This window comes from Armigeres subalbatus, chromosome 2 (genome assembly GCF_024139115.2).
Source record: "Armigeres subalbatus isolate Guangzhou_Male chromosome 2, GZ_Asu_2, whole genome shotgun sequence".
NCBI classification, from domain to species: Eukaryota; Metazoa; Arthropoda; class Insecta; order Diptera; family Culicidae; genus Armigeres; species Armigeres subalbatus.
Genome location: NC_085140.1, coordinates 159,869,407 through 159,889,453, shown reverse-complemented (window position 1 = coordinate 159,889,453; position 20,047 = coordinate 159,869,407). Strand labels below are relative to the sequence as shown.

Below are 20,047 nucleotides of genomic sequence, written 5' to 3'. Positions count from 1 at the left end.
ACTTTGAAACCAAATCCTCGACCAAATCCACAACCGCTGGGCGTTGAAGTCAGCATTTTGTATTGTAGGGTGCTGTCAATACGATACACTGTGCAACTGTTGCAATGTTTCCAAAAGCGCATTTTCACAAGATTCCACGCGGCGTTTCACATCCGAAAGAAACAACCGCACCTTAGGAAACACCGCAATGTTATCTCCCCATAAGAATCGAGTATACAGACAGCAAAAAGCGCGGCGCGTCGTTTCCTGTGGGGAGCGCCGCGTGTTCTTTTGGGCAAATGCGTTAATACATCTCAGGTTAATACTAAAATGCAACGCCAATGAACGTGACGCATTCACGCCTACAATGTAGCGTTCGCGTTGTGCGTTCATTTAACAACAATAATGATTAAAACCTATTAAAACAATAATGGATTTAAAAATGCACGATTTATTGAACAGATATCCCAAGCAACCAGAATTACGGATAATATGGGATGATTTGGCTTAATTAGCTCGCATTTTAAGTAACTTTTTGTGTGGTGGGAGCGCAGAAGTGAACTTTAAAGTTCCGTTAAGGGGCTTGGAACTCAATGTGAACCAAGAGTGAACTAATTGGATCGCTTGTCATAAGACGAGTTAATACAATCCCATTGAATTCCACCACTTAATTGTATCTTGACAGATACGTATTTCAACCTCAACAGTAAGGCCGTCTTCAGTGTCTCGTACTTGACTCGACTTGAAGAAAATGATCGCAGCTTACACTATTTATACGAGGCGTAGGTATAATAATTTAGGGCCCTCCTTAGCCGTGCGGTAAGACGCGCGGCTACAAAGCAAGACCATGCTGAGGGTGGCTGGGTTCGATTCCCGGTGCCGGTCTAGGCAATTTTCGGATTGGAAATTGTCTCGACTTCCCTGGGCATAAAAGTATCATCGTGTTAGCCTCATGATATACGAATGCAGAAATGGTAACTTGGCTTAGAAACCTCGCAGTTAATAACTGTGGAAGTGCTTAATGAACACTAAGCTGCGAGGCGGCAATGTCCCAGTGGGGGATGTAATGCCAACGAAGAAGAAGAAGGAGGTATAATAATTTATCTAGGTACTTATCTAGGTACATTTACTACGGTGTTTACTTCTACGGTTGTTGAAAAGGAGGACATTTGGTTGGAAAAGGAGGACATGAGAAAGAAAATACGAAAGAAATATGTCGAGTCAAAGCTTGTTCTCGAACTTATTAAAACGAAAAAAAATGAGAGAACGAACTCACCATCTTTATAGTGAATTTCAATTTAACAAGCTTCAACCTATTTTAATAATGGTGGTTTGATATATCAATAAACTGACATTTAAGGCAGCATTTCACAGATTTTTAGCAAGAAAAACTGACACGTGATTAATTTTGTATGACTTAGCCGAAACGATAAGCAATAGACAAATGATGGAATATTATTTAAGACACCTTGTAGACCTGCGGAGAATATTTCTTGAATTCCAATAAGTTCATGGTATACGAATGGATTTAGACACGGCTTACAAAGTTAACTGTATGTCCACAAGGCTTTCAATAGTTGTTTGTAGAAATTCAACAATGTTTTCAGAGTGGTTACAACTACGGAGACTTTCATGGCGACTTTTAAGCTTGGTGGGTGTTTTACTTACACAATGAGCTTCCGAATACATTTCACCTTGAAAGGAGAATGGGCATTTAACTTTGATTCACTTTTAAATTACATTGTCATATTTATTCCAGGCACATTACTCACAATTTTGGGAAAATATCCTTCAAGTGTTAACATTATTTTGACATATTCTAATTCATTCATCTAATGTTTGATATTTTCATTGATTTAATTGAAAACTAGATGGAAATGTTCCAAGGTGGAAAGCAATTAAACGCAAAGCAATATCAAGAAAAAACTCTTCGGAAATTAATGTCTAGCATTGTTAATTGTTTCCTCAAAACATACAAAAAGGAGGACATTTCAGGGTAAAGGAGGACATCCAATCTTTAGCTGTCCTCCTTTAGGATACCATATGGTCACCCTACTCTTAACCGAACTAAATGATTCACTATGGTTCACATCAAGTTCCAAGCATCCTTAACGGAACTTTAAAGTTCACTTTTACGCTCCCACCATACTAAAAATTACTTAAAATGAGAGCTGATTAAGCCAAAATAGCCCTTCTTATCCGAACTTCTGGTTGCTTGGGTCCTTCATAAGTTCATTAGATAATTCTTTCGTGCTGTTTCTCATAAAAAAAATCTGAAAAATTGCACCGTGGAATTCCTACACACACAAAAAATCGTTGGTAAAATTAAAAGAAACGTTGGTAAAGTTAAGAAAATTAGTTAGTGATTTTCAGTAGAAAGTTTAGGATTGTTAAATCTACCAATGTCAAAAATGTCACCTCGGCAAGAACTTAACAAGAGCCAACCTTTCAAAATAACATTTTTCTTCCAAAACAAAATGAGCATTCGACCTCGCATTCGACATTAGAATTGACTAGTATACTTTCAAAACCTCCTTAGCCGTACGGTAAGACGCGCGGCTACAAAGCAAGACCATGCTGTGGGTGGCTGGGTTCGATTCCCGGTGCCAGTCTAGGCAATTTTCGGATTGGAAATTGTCTCGACTTCCCTGGGCATAAAAGTATCATCGTGTTAGCCTCATGATATACAAATGCAAAAATGGTAACTTGGCTTAGAAACCTCGCAGTTAATAACTGTGGAAGTGCTTAATGAACACTAAGCTGCGAGGCGGCTCTGTCCCAGGGTGGGGATGTAATGCCAATAAGAAGAAGAAGAAGAAGACTTTCAAAACAACAAGTCATAATCATTCTCAATTTCACGTGTGTATTTTTAATTTAGGATTGCCAAAAAAAGTTTACACATTTCAAATCGATATGTAGCATCATCGTCATCATTACCACTGTCATGCACTGTAGGTCGGTGTGGCAATCACAGCATCCTACCTGAGAGGATGCAACATCCACCGAGGAATGATACTCTACTCCAATAAATTATTCTCTCTTAGAATCTCACACATTAAACTATTGAATCGATACCTATTCTTTTCCAACACTCTTTTTTTTTTTTACAAGGGAGAATGCATTTACATACCGGTAATACCGACTAAACTCCCTTGGGCTCCACCATCGTTTCCCCCCGGAACTACCTCGCAGTACTACTTCTGGGGGGATGGCAGTACTAAGCGTACTCGCTCATTATCGCTCACACAGGCACTCGTCCCACGCGAGACTGACTTGGGTGCTCGCACACCATTCACTCCATTTGAGTCTTACTTGGATGCTCTCCCGGGCGCTCCGCTGCCATGCCTCGAGGTGTCAATAGCGGTAACTGCCTGGGCCTACAGATATTACGCTGCGACACTCCTGCCTCAGCACGAGCAGATCAATCACACCACTGCCGAAGCAGACCACACGCTACCCTGCCGAAGCAGGGACACTCCCCATGCACCACATGTGCACAACTGTAGGTGTGTGGGTACAACCCACTGCTACCCTGCCGCCGAAGCAGCTTCTCCAAAGACCATTCGCTCCACGTGACCCTTTTTCGGGTGCTCACTCTAACACTCCACTGCAATGCCTCGAGGTGTCGATGGGTACCTCGACTCCTACCTCAGCATGTGCAGTCCATACTCAGACTTCTGCTGCGCTTCGAGGTGACAATAGCGGTGACACGCTATGACACTCCTGCCTCAGCACAACCAGATCACTCACTCCCTGCCGAAGCAGCTCGCGCGCTACCCTACCAAAGTAGGGACACTCCCCAACTCACTCTAACACTCCACTGCCATGCCTCGAGGTGTCGATAGCGGTATGTAGGGACAAATCAACCATACTACGCTACGACACTCCTACCTTAGCATGTGCAGTCCATACTCAGACTTCTGCTGCGCTTCGAGGTGACAATAGCGGTGACGCGCTATGACACTCCTGCCTCAGCACAAACAGATCACTCACTCCCTGCCGAAGCAGCTCACGCGCTACCCTACCGAAGTAGGGACACTCCCCATGCCAATTGGCACTCCTTGGGCTTGTGCTTTTGAAGCGGCACACAGTCGCTTTGATAGAGTCTGATTACGGGCACTTGTGGTTTTTGGGAGGGATTTTAGCAGAGCCCACTGCTAAATCCCACCACGCCCTAGGCAGTTCTCCCTGACTCGCAGACAGCTGGGGAGGGTCGTCAAGCCCTTGGACATGGTCCATGCTGTCCCTGCTGTCCCTGCTGCCCCTTTCCAACACTCTACACACGAACAATTGTACCCGAATTGAATTTTATAATAAAGCAGACCAATTAGTATTAGCTCACTACTCAATCGGAGCACATCTTTCTTTGCCTCATACAAATTAATTGTACGTCGGGCTGATCGCCGAAAGATAATCCCACCGATTGAAAGAGTACTAAAGTGGTGACTCCGACGTGATCATCCACACAATAGACACTATGTTTTTTTTGTCTATCGCGAATCGTGAAGTCGAAGTATTTGTCGGTCGACTACGTTTGCTCAAAATGTCGTTGGAAGAAAAATCCAGCTCCAGCGGTGCGGTTGGGAATCAACCAACAGTCGTCGAGGCAATAAACGCACCACGACTAAATCCCCCAGCATGGCCGACACGAATATCGAGACATACTTTTATGTCGCTCGAATTCTGGTTCGCAGCATCAGGGATTAGTACCCATCCCCAGCACGACTCCCGCAAGTATAACATCGTGATGGCACAGGTGCCGCCAACCAAGTTGACCGAGCTACGGTCGATTATCGAGGCTACCCCAGTGAATGACAAATACGTTTACATCAAGACCAAGCTGACCGAGTATTTTGCGGATAGTCAGCAGCGACGTCTCCAGCGTGTTTTGTCCGATATGCCCCTAGAGGACCTAAAACCCAGCCAGCTCTTCAACGAGATGAAGCGAGTTGCAGGAAATTCGCTCGATGAAGCGGTGCTGCTCGAGCTGTGGGCCACCAGATTGCCGCCGCATGCCCAAGCAGCAGTGATCGCCTCGAGAGGAGATGCAGCAGATAAAATCACCATCGCCGACGCCATTGTGGACTCGATGGTTTTGCGAAAAATTAATTCTATCGACCATCACGCGCAAAATTTTGCAATGGCGGTTTCAAGCGATCTGGAGCCTTCAGCTATTGACCCGTTGCAAGAGCTTAAGCGGGAAATTGCGGAGTTATCCAGGCGGCTCGAAAAGTATTGCCTTCATCAAAAATGTTCGCGGTCGTTCTCGTTCCCGTTCACGTGGGGGCGAAAAGCATCGCACACGTCGTGAAGAAGGATCGTCAACTGGACCATGTTGGTATCATCGCACATTCGGGAACGATGCCAGAAGAAGCCGCAAACCCTGCACACATTGCCAACAAAGTTCCTCCAACCAACAATGACATCACTTTGCTGATACTGTGGTGGAAATTGGCGAACTTTCCAACACAGCCGCAATTTATCGCCTAAAAATTTCGGACTCTACGACGCATATGCAGTTTTTAATTGACACCGGAGCTGATGTGTCCGTCGTACCGAAAGAAATGAATTCAGCTAAAGTGAAACCAACAACGATGAAATTGTTCGCCGCGAATGGGACGCCAATTCAAGTTTACGGTGAGGTGTTGCTCAAAGTGAATCTCGGTCTCCGCCGCGAGTTTTTGTGGACGTTTATAATCGCCGACGTTACTTCGGGAATAATCGGTGCCGATTTTATATGCCACTTCGGTTTATTAATTGATTTAAAACGAAATCGTCTTATCGACAACAACACCCATCTTGAGTCGGCCGGCTGCTTACCCGGCCAGTGAATATTCGATTAAGACTTTTAGTGCAATGTCGCCGTTCGCTGAGATACTGGCCGAATTTTCAAGCATCACTCGCCTTGCAGCCCCGGGTACTATCAGCAAATCATCGATCGTTCACCGCATCGAGACAACCGGCCAGCCAGTCTCCGCCAGACCACGCCGACTTCCACCGGATAAACTCGAAGCTGCCCGCACCGAATTCGAACATCTTATCAAGCTAGGAATCTGCCGACCGTCCAGCAGCAACTGGGCCAGCCCGCTCCATATGGTAAAGAAAGCGGATGGTTCCTGGCGGCCATGTGGAGACTATCGTGCCTTGAACGCCCAGACAATACCCGATCGATATCCGTTGCCGTACCTACAGGACTTCACGACCATTTTGCAAGGTAAAACAATATTTTCTAAAGTTGACTTGCAGAAGGCCTTCCATCAGGTACCGATCCATCCAGATGACATCTCGAAAACGGCCATCACGACGCCGTTCGGTCTGTTCGAGTTCTCGTTCATGACGTTTGGATTGCGGAACGCAGCTCAAACATTTCAACGTCTCATCCACGAGGTTGTTCGGGGATTGGACTTCATATTTCCCTACATCGACGAACTGTTCATCGCCTCCTCATCCCCGAGGAACACCGTGACCATTTACGCCAGCTGTTTGAGAGGCTCAAGCAGCACAATCTGGCAATAAACGTTGCTAAATGTGAATTCGGCCGTGAGGCTCTAGACTTTCTGGGACATTCCATTTCCGCCGAAGGAATTCGGCCTTACCGGAGCGCGTTGAGGCCATCCAGAACTTTAACCAACCATCAACAGTGAAGGAGTTGAAGTCATTCTTGGCCATGATAAACTTTTATCGAAGATTTATACCGAAAGCCATCGAAGCTCAGATTCCGTTGCTGGCAATGACCCCTGGCAACAAACGCAACGATCGCTCCAAATTGGTATGGACTAGTGAAGCCTCAGCCGCATTTGAGAAATGCAAGCAGCAACTTTCTCAAGCTACACTTCTCGCACATCCCGCCAAATCCGCAGAATTGTCGCTGTGGGTCGACGCATCCGACGTTGCAGCAGGGGCGGTGTTGCACCAGGTCATCGCCGAAGAAGTTCAGCCATTGGGTTTTTTCTCGAAAAAGTTCGACAAAGCCCAGTTGCGCTATAGCACCTACGATCGCGAGCTTACAGCGATCTTCCTCGCAGTTCGGCACTTAAAGTTCATGTTAGAAGGACGAAGCTGCCACATCTACACGGACCATAAACCGATTATCTTCGCTTTCCGTCAGAAACTCGACAAGGCTTCCGATCGCCAAGCTAGCCAGTTGGACTTCATTGGGCAAATAACAACGGATATCCGACACATCGTTGGCAGGGACAACATCGTCGCTGATTTACTTTCCCGTATAGCTGCCATCCAAAGCACGCCCTCTCTAGATTTCGGCGCACTTGCCGAAGACCAACAAACCGACGATGAAATTCGAAATATTATAGAAGGTAAATCGCATTCCTCATTGAAGTTAAAACTTTTTACTATTCCAGGCAGCGCAAAACAACTGTTTTGTGATGCCTCCGGTGGTCACATTCGCCCATTCGTTACGAAACGCTTTCGTAAAGTCGCTCTCCAAGCGACGCACCATCTGGCACACCCTGGCACTCGTGCGACAGCAAAATTGATGACGGAGAGATTCGTTTGGCCAGGAATTCGTAAAGACAGCATCACTTTCGCGAGATGTTGTTTACAGTGCCAACGTTCAAAAGTTACACGCCACCCAGTCACCGGTAACCCGGTACCCAATGACGGACTGTCGATTTGCGCACATCAACATCGACATAGTTGGACCGTTCCCCCCAAGTAGAGGAAATCGCTACTGCCTTACTGTTATCGACAGGTTCTCAAGGTGGCCCGAAGCATTTCCCGTTCCGGACTGCACCAACCATCGCTGAAGCTTTAGTCACCGGATGGATTGCTCGTTTTGGCGTGCCAACCTACATCACGACCGACCAAGGACGTCAATTCGAGTCATTACTATTTTCCGAGCTAACTCGCATGCTTGGAGCAATGCACATACGCACGACTGCATACCACCCTCAATCGAATGGTATAATCGAACGGTGGCACAGGAGTCTTAAGGCGTCGATTCTTTGCCACGACACCGAGCGCTGGTGTGACCACCTACCGGTGATTCTGCTCGGGCTGCGGACGGTATATAAGGAGGACATCAAAGCTTCACCTGCTGAGATGGTATATGGAACAACTCTCCGAATACCGTCTGAGTTTTTTGTCGACAAGCCAAAGATTTCCAACGAAGTTGAATTCGTTGCTAACCTTCGAAAAGCCATACGTAATCTGCGACCGAAGGAAACTGCTTTTCATGGAAGTCGCAACGTCTTCGTTCATCAGGACCTTCAATCATGCCAACATGTTTTTGTACGGAACGATTCAGTGCGACCATCGTTATCACCTCCATATGAAGGACCATTCGAGGTGGTAAACCGTTCTAACAAGTTCTTCGTCGTGAAAATGAAGGGACGATCAGCAAATGTTTCGGTCGACAGACTGAAACCTGCCTACACTCTGGAAGAGCAACAATCACCAGGAATTTCTGCATCCTCACCTACTTGCACCGCCACGACTCCATCGACTAAGGTCACTCGTTCTGGTAGACGAGTTGTTATCCCCCTTCGCTATCGCTAGATGGAAACCTAGTCTAGGAGGGGAGTACTGTAGCATCATCGTCATCATTACCACTGTCATACACTGTAGGTCGGTGTGGCAATCACAGCATCCTACCTGAGAGGATGCAACATCCACCGAGGAATGATACTCTACTCCAATAAATTATTCTCTCTTAGAATCTCACACATTAAACTATTGTATCGATACTTATTCTTTTCCAACACTCTACACACGAACAATTGTACCCGAATTGAATTTTATAATAAAGCAGACCAATTAGTATTAGCTCACTACTCAATCGGAGCACATCTTTCTTTGCCTCATACAAATTAATTGTACGTCGGGCTGATCGCCGAAAGATAATTCCACCGATTGAAAGAGTACTAAAGATTATTTATTTTTTATTTTTTTATCATTTTATCAACATTCATGAGTTTCCAAATATGATTATCAATTTGCGACTGGAAGCATTACTATAATTCTGCTGCTGCCGATCTGCTCTGATTCATTCTTCTGCATCAGATGGATAACTGGAGTGTCGCACCTGATATAAATAAAAGTAATTTAGGGTACGTCTTATCAGATGGTTATTTAAATGATCATTTTATAAAGTTGCACTGACTTACCAAGAGATTCGGCGAGATCCCGGCTCCCGTACCGTTTTTTTATTATCCTCTGCTGTTTTCCCTTCTCCACCATGGTTGCACCGAAAATCAGCATGACTCCATACTGGATCATGCAAATCTTAATTTTTACACCTTGTGGAGCCCCGTTGGCACACGGCTTCTTGTCTTCTAATGCTCCAATGAGTGAATCAGGATACCCCTGTACGGACAGTACCTGGGAGAAGGGGGCTGTGTGATGCTACTTGCAGGTTACCATGGTTACCTTCTGTTCGTTTCACTGAGTTCTATCTTCCAATGAGTTCAGGATCATCTATTTTGTTTGTATGTACAAGGATCAATTTCGTCAAGGAGTAATCAAAATCTCTGACCTGCTGGTCAGCATATATTTTGCCATTGTGGGAGGTGCATGCAGATGTTTCTGGCGCCAAGTGACAGCAATTTATCAAATTTACACTATGGTAACCTTTTTCAGTAACTGGTGTTCCTTTATAGGAACTATATTTACGAAGCACTAACAGTAACTTTATTTTGCTCAGGTTTTGCTGTTTTGCTAATTCCGCTTTTGACAGATCGTTGCGAACATTTTCATTTTCATTTTTCATTTCATTTTCATTAGCATCCTTGTAGATACTTATAAACAGAAAATCAAAACATTGTCTTGAGAACAAATTATCTATTTACAAACAAATTTTTGGACCAGCCATGTTATATGCTGTGCCAATTTTTACTAGTTGCAATAACAGGAAAAAAGCACTCCAGAGGATTCAAACTATAATTTTGAAAATGATTCTTAAGTTGCCTTCCTGGTATACTACCAATGAACTTCATAGCATTTCTAATATTGAGACATTCTTCTTCTTCTTATTTGCATTACATCCCCACACTGGGACAGAGCCGCCTCGCAGCTTTGTGTTCATTAAGCACTTCCACAGTTATTAACTGCGAGGTTTCTAAGCCAGGTTACCATTTTTGCATTCGTATAACATGAGGCTAGCACGATGATACTTTTATGCCCAGGGAAGTCGAAACAATTTCCAATCCGAAAATTGCCTAGACTGGCACCGGGAATCGAACCCAGCCACCCTCAGCATGGTCTTGCTTTGTAGCCGCGCGTCTTACCGCACGGCTAATGAGGGCCCAGGGAGGGAGACATTACAATAAAATAATATCCAGCTTTAGCCAAAAATTGTTGCAATCTTCTATTGCAACGATTAGCTCCTTGAACCTTTAGTATAAATTAGGTTAAGTTTAATTTAAGTTTTAAACATTGTAATTCCTTCTTGGTTCAATTCAACCAGACGGAAAATCCTAACTGCCAGAGGCAATTGAAATGTAATAATAAAAACTAAAAATGTATCATAGCAAATAAGGATCATAGTGTAAAGAGAACACGGAACACCTAGTAATGAATATAATATAATATATTACATAAATTATATTATCATATATTATCATAAATAATTTAAAATTAGCCACACTCTGGCACAGAAAAAAAACTAAAAAAACCTAAATTTAATTTATTTGTAGTTTTTAAATGTAGGTTTCTAAAACAACTTTTAAAGCATATTTGAGATTGAAAAGGCACTCACGAACTAAATGGCGAGATGTTCTTTTCAGTAGATGTCAGCCATCTACCAGCAATTCCTATATTTGTAAATGTCTTAATTTTGTTCCCCTGAACTTCCTGTTGTGTCGTTTCTCGCTAACCATTGCTACCGTTTTATGCAATAATGCTCTCCCTTCCGGTCTACCTCACCATTTTATGAAATAAAATAACAGTTATTATCAAGTTGTATCTGAGCTGCTGGATAAGAGGGAAAGAACGTAGTGTGGGGAAAGAAAACGACCAAACGGGTAAGACCAAAGGAAAACTCAAGTCAATTGTCGGTCTCGCATCCTCCAATTTTTAGAAACTCGTAGATCCCGTCTGCAGCCAGCCTTCCCTCTCCGATTCACGTTATTGCCTGACACACAAAAAGGATCCATGGAATGAACGCGACGGCAGCCTTCGAAGCGTGCAGGGATGTGGATGTAGGCGGATCCATTCCGTTCATTGCTGGCTTGTTGGAAGCGTTGCTGTTTCGGCAGGACAGCTGGTGGGCTGGTAGCGGCTTCCGAGAATGGCGCAAGCAATGAAAGAAAAAGCAAAGCTCGACTAAGCCGCCACAATAATCCGATAATTGGATGGCGCAGCCGAGTAAAAGAGGATCAGAATAAGAAAATGAATTGCGGGAAAATATGCTCCACAGTCCGCCCGCCTGTATTGAAAGGAAAAAAAAGTAAAACAACGGAAGCTTCCCTCCCGTTGTCTAAGGGAAGTTGGACCGCGGAGAAGTTAGTTCTCTAGCGAAAGTTCATTTTCCTAGGAACATTCCATTAAGTATATTTTATCCTTTTCAATTACCGGGGGATTTCGTCAATTTGAGATAGGTGGGAGTCTCAACATTGCCCTCTTTATTTTCGACAAGCAGTAAACTCGACATTACGTTGGAAAAGGGTTTATCTTGTATAGCAACCAGCTTAGAAAATAATTTGCAAGAAAACCTTGTTCATTTGTTATGGGCCAATTTTAATTACCAAATCTATCATTTTAATTGAACTGTTTTATTTATATATTTCATTCTTGAATATCTGCGTGTACCTCAGTGTTTTGTACTCGAGAGAAATCGATAATTGAACTTAATCATGCATATTTGATAGAAGGTGAATATTTTTATCATAACAGCATTGTAGCAGACCATTTCCTCTGGGCGGGTGCACTACTACGTTGCATTTTGGCAACTAAATGTGTCTTTTATGTGTATTCAATTATATGGCGAAATTTAAGCTCTGACGTGCATTCAAACCTACCGTCACTATACAAAATTTTGGGATAAAAAAATGTAAATTGCACTTCTGGACTTTGCATAAACGTTTTAAACGAAAAATCAGGAACAATCACTTTTATTAAAAGCAGAATTATGAATTAAATGTTCACTTGTGGCATAAATGCATCGATTCCCAATAAAACAGCAACCTCAGTGAAATGGATTTTCATTATTTTCACAAAACCGATTGGTTCATCTTCTCCACTATTAACATATGAATTGAAATTTATGCATCCGGTCGGAGCAGCTGGTTGCATGGTAAAAATCATTTCCGTGACAAACGAAACACAGTGTGGTTGTGGCGTTCGTTATAGGGTGCCTAACGGCTTTGGTAAGTTTGGATTTTTTGGCATTTTTTTTGTCGATTAAATTCTCTGCGAAATTGTCTCAAAATGCTTCTGAATAAACTACGAATATACATGCCGATAATAGAAGCAAACCTATCAAAACCACCTGTCACCCTACATAACTTCTTTTGTCAGCCTATTGCTGCGAATAAAAGCTGCAGCTGTTCAAATTAACATTTCAATAGAACAGACGGAAAAGAAATGTTCGTCATCAATAGAAACGATCTTTTTGGTATCAAGAACCTGTTGTATTTGAGTTTCTCGCAAACGAGTCCAAGCAGCTACCTTCTGTTTCTATTGGATGTAAGAGTTGCCTTTGCCATCTGCTACAAATATCGACACCACTTAGGCCTGTCTCGTTTGCCTGCCAAATTGTGTAAGTACGTAAAGTATGACATAGTTCGACAAATTGAAAATAAATATGTCCGCATGTGGGAACTCAGTAAGAGATTTTTTTATATTAACAAAGTATAACTGTTAAGTTTTATTTAGATGCTTTATTTATAATGAATTATTGGCAGTGGCTGATTTTTTACCCGCCGCTTCCACATCCAGGCGCTACCGTATATGCACAAATAGCCAGCAAAACTATATAAGGAAAAACCCATAATCCACCTAGTGGTGACGGTGCCTTTCTCATGCATTATAAAATGTAACAATGTAACGATGTAATCAATTCACATTTATTTGCATTCATTTAAGTGCATTGCAACAGGTTGAAAAAATAAAAATTTTCGATTTCGAATTTTTAAAATGATTTTTAATAACGCAATAGACGATTGTACCATGTACCATGGCCATGTACCAGTTTATGGAGGAAGCGATTTTGTAAAGAAACCCATATTTTGAAGTATCAACAGGAGTGCGTGTTGGCTCTTGTTTCGGACGGCAGAACGATCGCGCGATGTGCCGAAATTTTGTGTTTTGCATTGCGCGGCCAGGAATAAAGTAAATTAGTTCAGTGCGTGTTGGCTCTTGTTTCGGACTGCAGAACGATCGCGCGATGCGAAACATTTGTAAAATCTTTGTCCACCTTTGGACGGTTCGTAAGTAAATTGATGAATATATTTTATTATTTTTTCAGCATATACTGTTATTGACAAACGCTCTATATTGTCGAATAGAGCTTCCTATTATTCACCTTACCCACTAATATGAATTTTCCTTCCCGAGACTTCTATGAAGGTAGTATGGGTTCCCTGCATCTTCACTAGTAGATGTTGAACTAACATTCCTTCCATTCCTTCCGTGATTGTAAGGACGTGGCCAGGTATACAACTGCTAGTGTATAGGAAAAGGTACTAATCCCAAGTACCAATTTGCGACAATATACAGTAGATTGTTCAATTGAGCATTGTATACCACCCACGATTTGTACAATCACATATGCTATGCTATGCTATACTATGCTTAAACCATATTTTGAAGTATCAACAGTATTTTTCCTGCAAAGTAGAGAAGAATAGCTTTCTGCTAATATTTTTACATCACAGGAAATATGTCCCTATCAATAGATATGAATTAAACAACTTGGAGCTGTCACTAATACCACTATTACACGGTGTGAAAAAATGGATTATTATCGAAGTTTCATGTACCTCTGACTTTTTTTCACAGAAAGTTAGGCAAGGTCATTAGAAATGAGGTACGGGGTGTTTTAAAATATTTCATCGGCGATTTTTTGAAAAAAGTGATTATTGTTTTCTTCTCTAATATACCGTACAAAAAGTCAATTGATAACCCAACAACGGATCAATCATTGTAATTAATTCTCAGAATTGAAAATGTACACATTTGTAGACTTTTTTGAGTAGAAAGCCTATCTTGAAATAGATCTAAATATTTGAAAAATATCAATTTCTGTAATTCAAGCCTTCCCAAACTATGTTTTTTTTGCGTTATTTTAATTTTTTTGGCAATTAACATCTTTTTCCAGCCCGAATATGGTTCCCTATTGAATGTTACATTTCTTCCTTCCGACATTCGCACTATGAGACCAGCCCATTGTCAGTCTGCCATATTTTAATGGGTTCATATTTTCCTCTAGATACAGTGTCTCATCATTTGTGGGGTACATACCATGTACAATAACCTTACCGAATATTGTTCGCAGCACATTTTGCTTGAAAACCCCAAAACCTTACTGGCCTGCTTCTTATAATTACCACGCTTCATGTCCGAAATAGGCTATTGGATGGAGTTATACACAGCAAATTCCATTGCCGGTTGCATGTTACGGAAGCTATATTGTTGCTACAAGCACAACTGTCTCACATTTGATTGATTCCATATTTGTGTGGATCATTCATACTTTTATGAGCAGTAATCTGGTAAACTGTAAGAAACCGTTTTTGCGCCCAAGTAATAATTATGATTTTATAATGTTTTTGAAAATAGCGATTTACTCTTCAGGTGTGCTATGAAACCATTATACATAAGTACAACAATGTTACTAGGGATCATTATCCCATTTCACAAGCATTCCAATGTAAACTATTTCTTCAACGCCTCTAATCATCTCCTGTACATCCTCTTATTTCTATTTCTATCCGTAACAATTTACTTCATACTGGTAGTGTGAATGGATATGTCCTTTCTTACCATCACAATCTTCAGTGAGACAAAAGTCTCCACCACTACTCTGCGATTGTTTTCTAAGGAGCTTAATTTCATCTGCAAAACCTAGGCGCATATGCATAAGCTCTGCCAAGATGAAGTACATAATTACATGCAGAGACAGAGATAAGCTTAGTGTTGTTTGTGCTAAGAAAGTAAAGGGGATATGTTTGAAGATGTATAAACAAAATTTACCTTTGAAATGCTGACAAACACTGACAAACACTAACAATGCTGTAAACACTGGCAATGACGTTTCCTATGAAGATTGTCTGCTTTAAATAGGGTTACCTCTGGCGTACATAACCAGTTTTAGGTCTAAGTTAGGTCTCGTACAATACCGGTGAAGAAAAAGAACTCAGATGGAAACGAAATTCGCTTTTTATAATACCTCAATTCTTCGGGTGGACAATTACTATACTTTCTACTTTACTACTTTCAGATTTTTCTAGCGGAAGATGCTGCGTACAATACTCGGTGAGAGGCCAAAAAAAGACATGTGGCTCATACGCATGAATTACAAGCAAAATCCATCATCAAAGGAGAAAACATTCTGAATCTCATAAAATACGGCGCACTTCAGTGGGCAGGTCATCTAGTGGTCATGTCAGTAGATAAAAATGTAAAAACAATATTCATCAGATAACAATATAGACGCCAGAGATAGATTATTGTTTCAGCAAAGATTTCAAAACATAAAAAATAGCACTAAAAATACTTTTGGAACGCTTGAACATTAAAAATGTTTTTCAAAATTTTATTTCCGTGTCAAGATAGGTTATCTATATACGAGAAAGGCAAAAAAGCTACAAATGTGTAAATAATCAATTTTGAGAATTAATTACAAAGATTGATCCTTTGTTGGGTTATCAATTGACTTTTTGTACGGTATATTAGAGAAGAAAACAATAAAAATCACTTTTTTCAAAAAATCGCCGATGAAATATTTTAAAACACCCCGTGGCTCATTTCTAATGACCTTACCTAACTTTCTGTGAAAAAAAAATCAGAGGTATAGAAACTTCGATAATCCACTTTTTTACACCGTGTGGTCTCAGCATGCTTACTTTTGTACTCTAATGGGCCAAACACAATTGATACGTTTGCGTGCGTTTTGACAGTTTTGCCATGGGAAAACTGTCAAAACGCACGCAAACGTATTAATTGTGTTTGGCCCATAACATGTGGCGATATATATTTTAGAAATTCGGCTTGTTCTACAAAAATTATCCAGACAGGTATATCTTTCATTTCAGGGTTGAGCACCATGACTTTTCGAACATCGATTTTTTTGGGACACCCTAATGTGCATGTTATCATAAGACATACAATTACACCTCTTCCGTAATGCTTTTTTTTTTTTTTTTTTTTTAACTAATTTTATTTGCTAATTATCTAATACATGCGTTCATCTCTTAGACTAGGTGTTCCGTGTTTTCTTAACACTATCATCCTTATTTGCTATGTTATAGTTTTAGTTATTATTAATACATTTCAATTGCCTCTGGCAGTTAGAATTTTTCCTCTGGTTGAATTGAACCATGTAGGAATTACAATGTTTTCAACTTAAACTAAACTTAACCTATTTTATACTAAGGGTACAAGGAGTTAATCGTTGCAATAGAAGATTGCAACGATTTTTGTCTAAAATTGGAAATTATTTTGTTGGACATTTGTTGCAATGTCTCAATATTAGAAATTCTATGAAGTTCATTGGTACTATACCACGGAGGCAACTTCAGAATCATTTTCAAAATTTTATTTTGAATCCTCTGAAGTGCCTTCTTTCTGGTATTGCAGCAACTAGTCCATATTGGCACAGCATACAACATGGCAGGTCTAAAAATTTGTTTGTAAATCAAAAGTTTGTTCTTAAGACAAAGTTTTGATTTTCTGTTTATAAGTGGATATAGGCACTTAATATATTTGTTACATTTGGCTTGAAGGCCTTCAATGTGATTTTTAAAAGTTAATTTTTGATCTAGCAGAAGTCCTAAATATTTTGCTTCGCTAGACCAATTAATTGGAACCCCATTCATAGTGACAATATGTCTGCTAGAAGGTTTCAAATAAGAAGCTCTCGGCTCTCGTAAGTGGAGAAAATATCCAAACTTTTTGCAATCTACTACAAATGACACGAAGGCTTCGCCCTTTGGCTGAAAGGCCCGTGTCATCTGCAAACAAAGATTTTTGACACCCTGGTGGTAAATCAGGTAAGTCAGAAGTAAAAATGTTATACAATATGGGCCCCAGTATGCTGCCTTGGGGGACACCAGCCCTTACAGGTAATCTATCAGATTTAGTATTCTGATAGTTTACCTGCAGCGAGCGATCTGATAAATAATTTTGGATCAGTTTAATGATGTACAGAGGAAAATTAAAATTTATCAATTTTACAATCAAACCTTCATGCCAAACACTGTCAAATGCTTTCTCTATATCAAGAAGAGCAACTCCAGTCGAATATCCTTCAGATTTGTTGAGCCGAATTAAGTTCGTAACTCTTAATAACTGATGAGTGGTTGAATGCCCATGGCGAAAACCAAATTGCTCATCAGCAAAAATAGAATTGTCATTAATATGAACCATCATTCTATTTAAAATAATCTTTTCAAACAGTTTGCTTATTGAAGAAAGCAAACTGATTGGGCGATAACTAGAAGCCTCAGCTGGATTTTTGTCCGGCTTCAAAATTGGAACAACTTTGGCGTTTTTCCATTTATCTGGAAAGTATGCCAATTGAAAACATTTGTTAAATAAATTAACCAAAAAGGATAAAGAGCTCTCAGGAAGTTTTTTGATGAGTATGTAGAAAATACCATCATCACCCGGGGCTTTCATATTTTTAAATTTTCTAGTAATAGATCTCACTTCATCCAAATTGGTTCCCAACGAAGAGTCAAAAACATTCTCTTGATTGAGAATGTCTTCGAAGCTCCGTGTAACCTGATCCTCAATTGGACTAGTGAGACCTAGACTAAAATTATGGGCACTCTCGAACTGCTGAGCAAGTTGTTGAGCCTTTTCACCATTTGTTAATAAAATTTTATTTCCCTCTTTAAGCGCTGGAATTGGCTTTTGAGGTTTTTTAAGAATTTTTGTTAATTTCCAAAAGGGTTTCGAACTGGGATCCAACTTCGAGACATTATTCTCAAAGTTGGTATTTCTCAGAATAGCGAAACGTTTTTTAATTTCATTTTGCAAATCTCGCCAAATAACTTTCAACGCGGGATCGCGAGTTCTTTGGTATTGCCTTCTTCTCACATTTTTAAGACGGATCAGTAGCTGAAGATCGTCGTCAATAATAATGGAGTTGAATTTAACTTCACATTTCGGAATTGCAATGCCTCTGGCTTCGACAATTAAATTTGTCAAAGATACGAGAGCATTATCAATATCACTTTTGGTATCGAGAGGAATATCAACATCAAAATTCCTATCGATATAGGTTTTATATAAATCCCATTCAGCTCTATGATAATTAAAAGTAGAGCTGATTGGATTATAAATGGCTTCTTGTGAGATTTCAAATGTCACAGGAAGGTGATCAGAGTCAAAGTCAGCATGAGTTACCAATTGGCCACAAAGCTGACTTGAATCCGTTAAAACTAAATCAATTGTAGAAGGATTTCGACTGGAAGAAAAACAAGTTGGTCCATTGGGATATTGAATAGTATAATATCCCGCAGAACAATCTTCAAATAAAATTTTACTATTGGAATTGCTTTGAGCATTATTCCATGAACGGTGTTTGGCATTGAAGTCACCAATTACGAAGAATTTTGATTTGTTGCGAGTCAGAATTTGAAGATCAGCTTTCAACAAATTCTTTTGATGCCCATTGCATTGAAAAGGCAAGTAGGCTGCAATGAAGGAAAATTGTCCAAAATTTGTTTCAACAGAAACTCCCAAGGTTTCAAAAACTTTGGTTTCAAACGAAGAAAATAATTCATGTTTGATACGTCTATTAATGACAATGGCGACCCCACCACAGGCGCTGTCAAGACGATCATTTCTGTAGATAAAATAGTTTGGATCTCTTTTAATGGAGAGTCCTGGTTTTAAATACGTTTCAGTTATAATGGCAATATGCACATTATGAACTGTTAGGAAGTTGAATAATTCATCTTCCTTACCCTTTAGAGAGCGGGCATTCCAATTTAGAACTTTCACACAATTATTTGGATCCATTGAAACGGAGTCCGATAACAATTTTTGTGTGTACTTTATACCAACCTGAACAGCTTCAGGAATGGTATTTGCTTTGAACATTGCATCAATCATGTGATGCAATTGTTCAGTTAAAAATCAAAATCGGAAGCAGTCATGCTACCTGAATCAACAACATGACCGTTATTTTCCGTTGGGACATGGGTATAAACCTCATTTTGAGAAGAGAAATTTGGTCTACCAGCAGCGATGTTTGCATACGTAGGTACATTGGAAAATTGGAATTTACTGAAGTGCTTGCTACCCGTTGACGAGCGGCAAAATTTGTTTGTGAATTGTGGTGGGTATGAATTGCTCGACCGGTAACCGGTTTCGAAATTTGAGCGTTTGAAAAATTTCTACCCGTCGAATCTGGGATCCGATTGGAATTTCCGTCATCAATTTTGCACGGGAATTCAAAACTTTTTGCGTGAAGGGCATTCCCAGAAATTGGATTTATGATTGCCCCACAGTTTGCGCACTTAAATTTATTGGAATCTTCTCTCACAGGACATGCGTCCTTGGCGTGAGAGGTTCCACCACAAATCATGCATTTAGCATCCATGTGACAATGTTTGGTTCTATGACCCCACTTTTGGCACTTACGGCACTGGGTCGGGTTTGGAAATTTCCCCAGGCCTGCGGAAATGTTCCCATGTAACACGGACATGAGACATAATACAGGCCTTTTCCAAACTTTTCATATTATTTAGTTCACTTTTGTTAAAATGAACTAAATAAAATTCTTGAGAAATGCCCTCTGGGAAGTACCAGAATGGGATTTCTTTTTCATCTTAATTACTTGGACTGGTGAAAATCCAAGTAATTGAGAAATTTCAATTTTAATCTCATCCAGTGATTTGTCATCACTGGGGAGACCTTCTTCAAGACGACTTTGAACAAT

The 20,047-nt window shown here is 40.6% G+C and overlaps 1 protein-coding gene across 1 annotated transcript; it reads left to right on the top strand.

Annotated features, from left to right (window-relative positions):
* Positions 1-6,646: 6,646 nt before the first annotated feature.
* LOC134209333 (uncharacterized) lies at positions 6,647-8,496 on the top strand. The gene is made up of 3 exons (XM_062685318.1): positions 6,647-7,295; positions 7,341-7,457; positions 7,691-8,496. Exons 1-3 carry the CDS (start codon positions 6,647-6,649, stop codon positions 8,494-8,496), a joined length of 1,572 nt encoding a protein of 523 aa, XP_062541302.1.
* Positions 8,497-20,047: the final 11,551 nt, after the last annotated feature.

Bases quoted from the DNA above. Each gene is read 5' to 3' on its own strand.
- LOC134209333 (XM_062685318.1), top strand. From the start codon at position 6,647: ATGATAAACTTTTATCGAAGATTTATACCGAAAGCCATCGAAGCTCAG. The intron at 7,296-7,340 runs GTAAATCGCATT...TTACTATTCCAG, and splicing joins AATTCGAAATATTATAGAAG to GCAGCGCAAAACAACTGTTT. The intron at 7,458-7,690 runs GTGCGACAGCAA...TGTTATCGACAG, and splicing joins TCTGGCACACCCTGGCACTC to GTTCTCAAGGTGGCCCGAAG.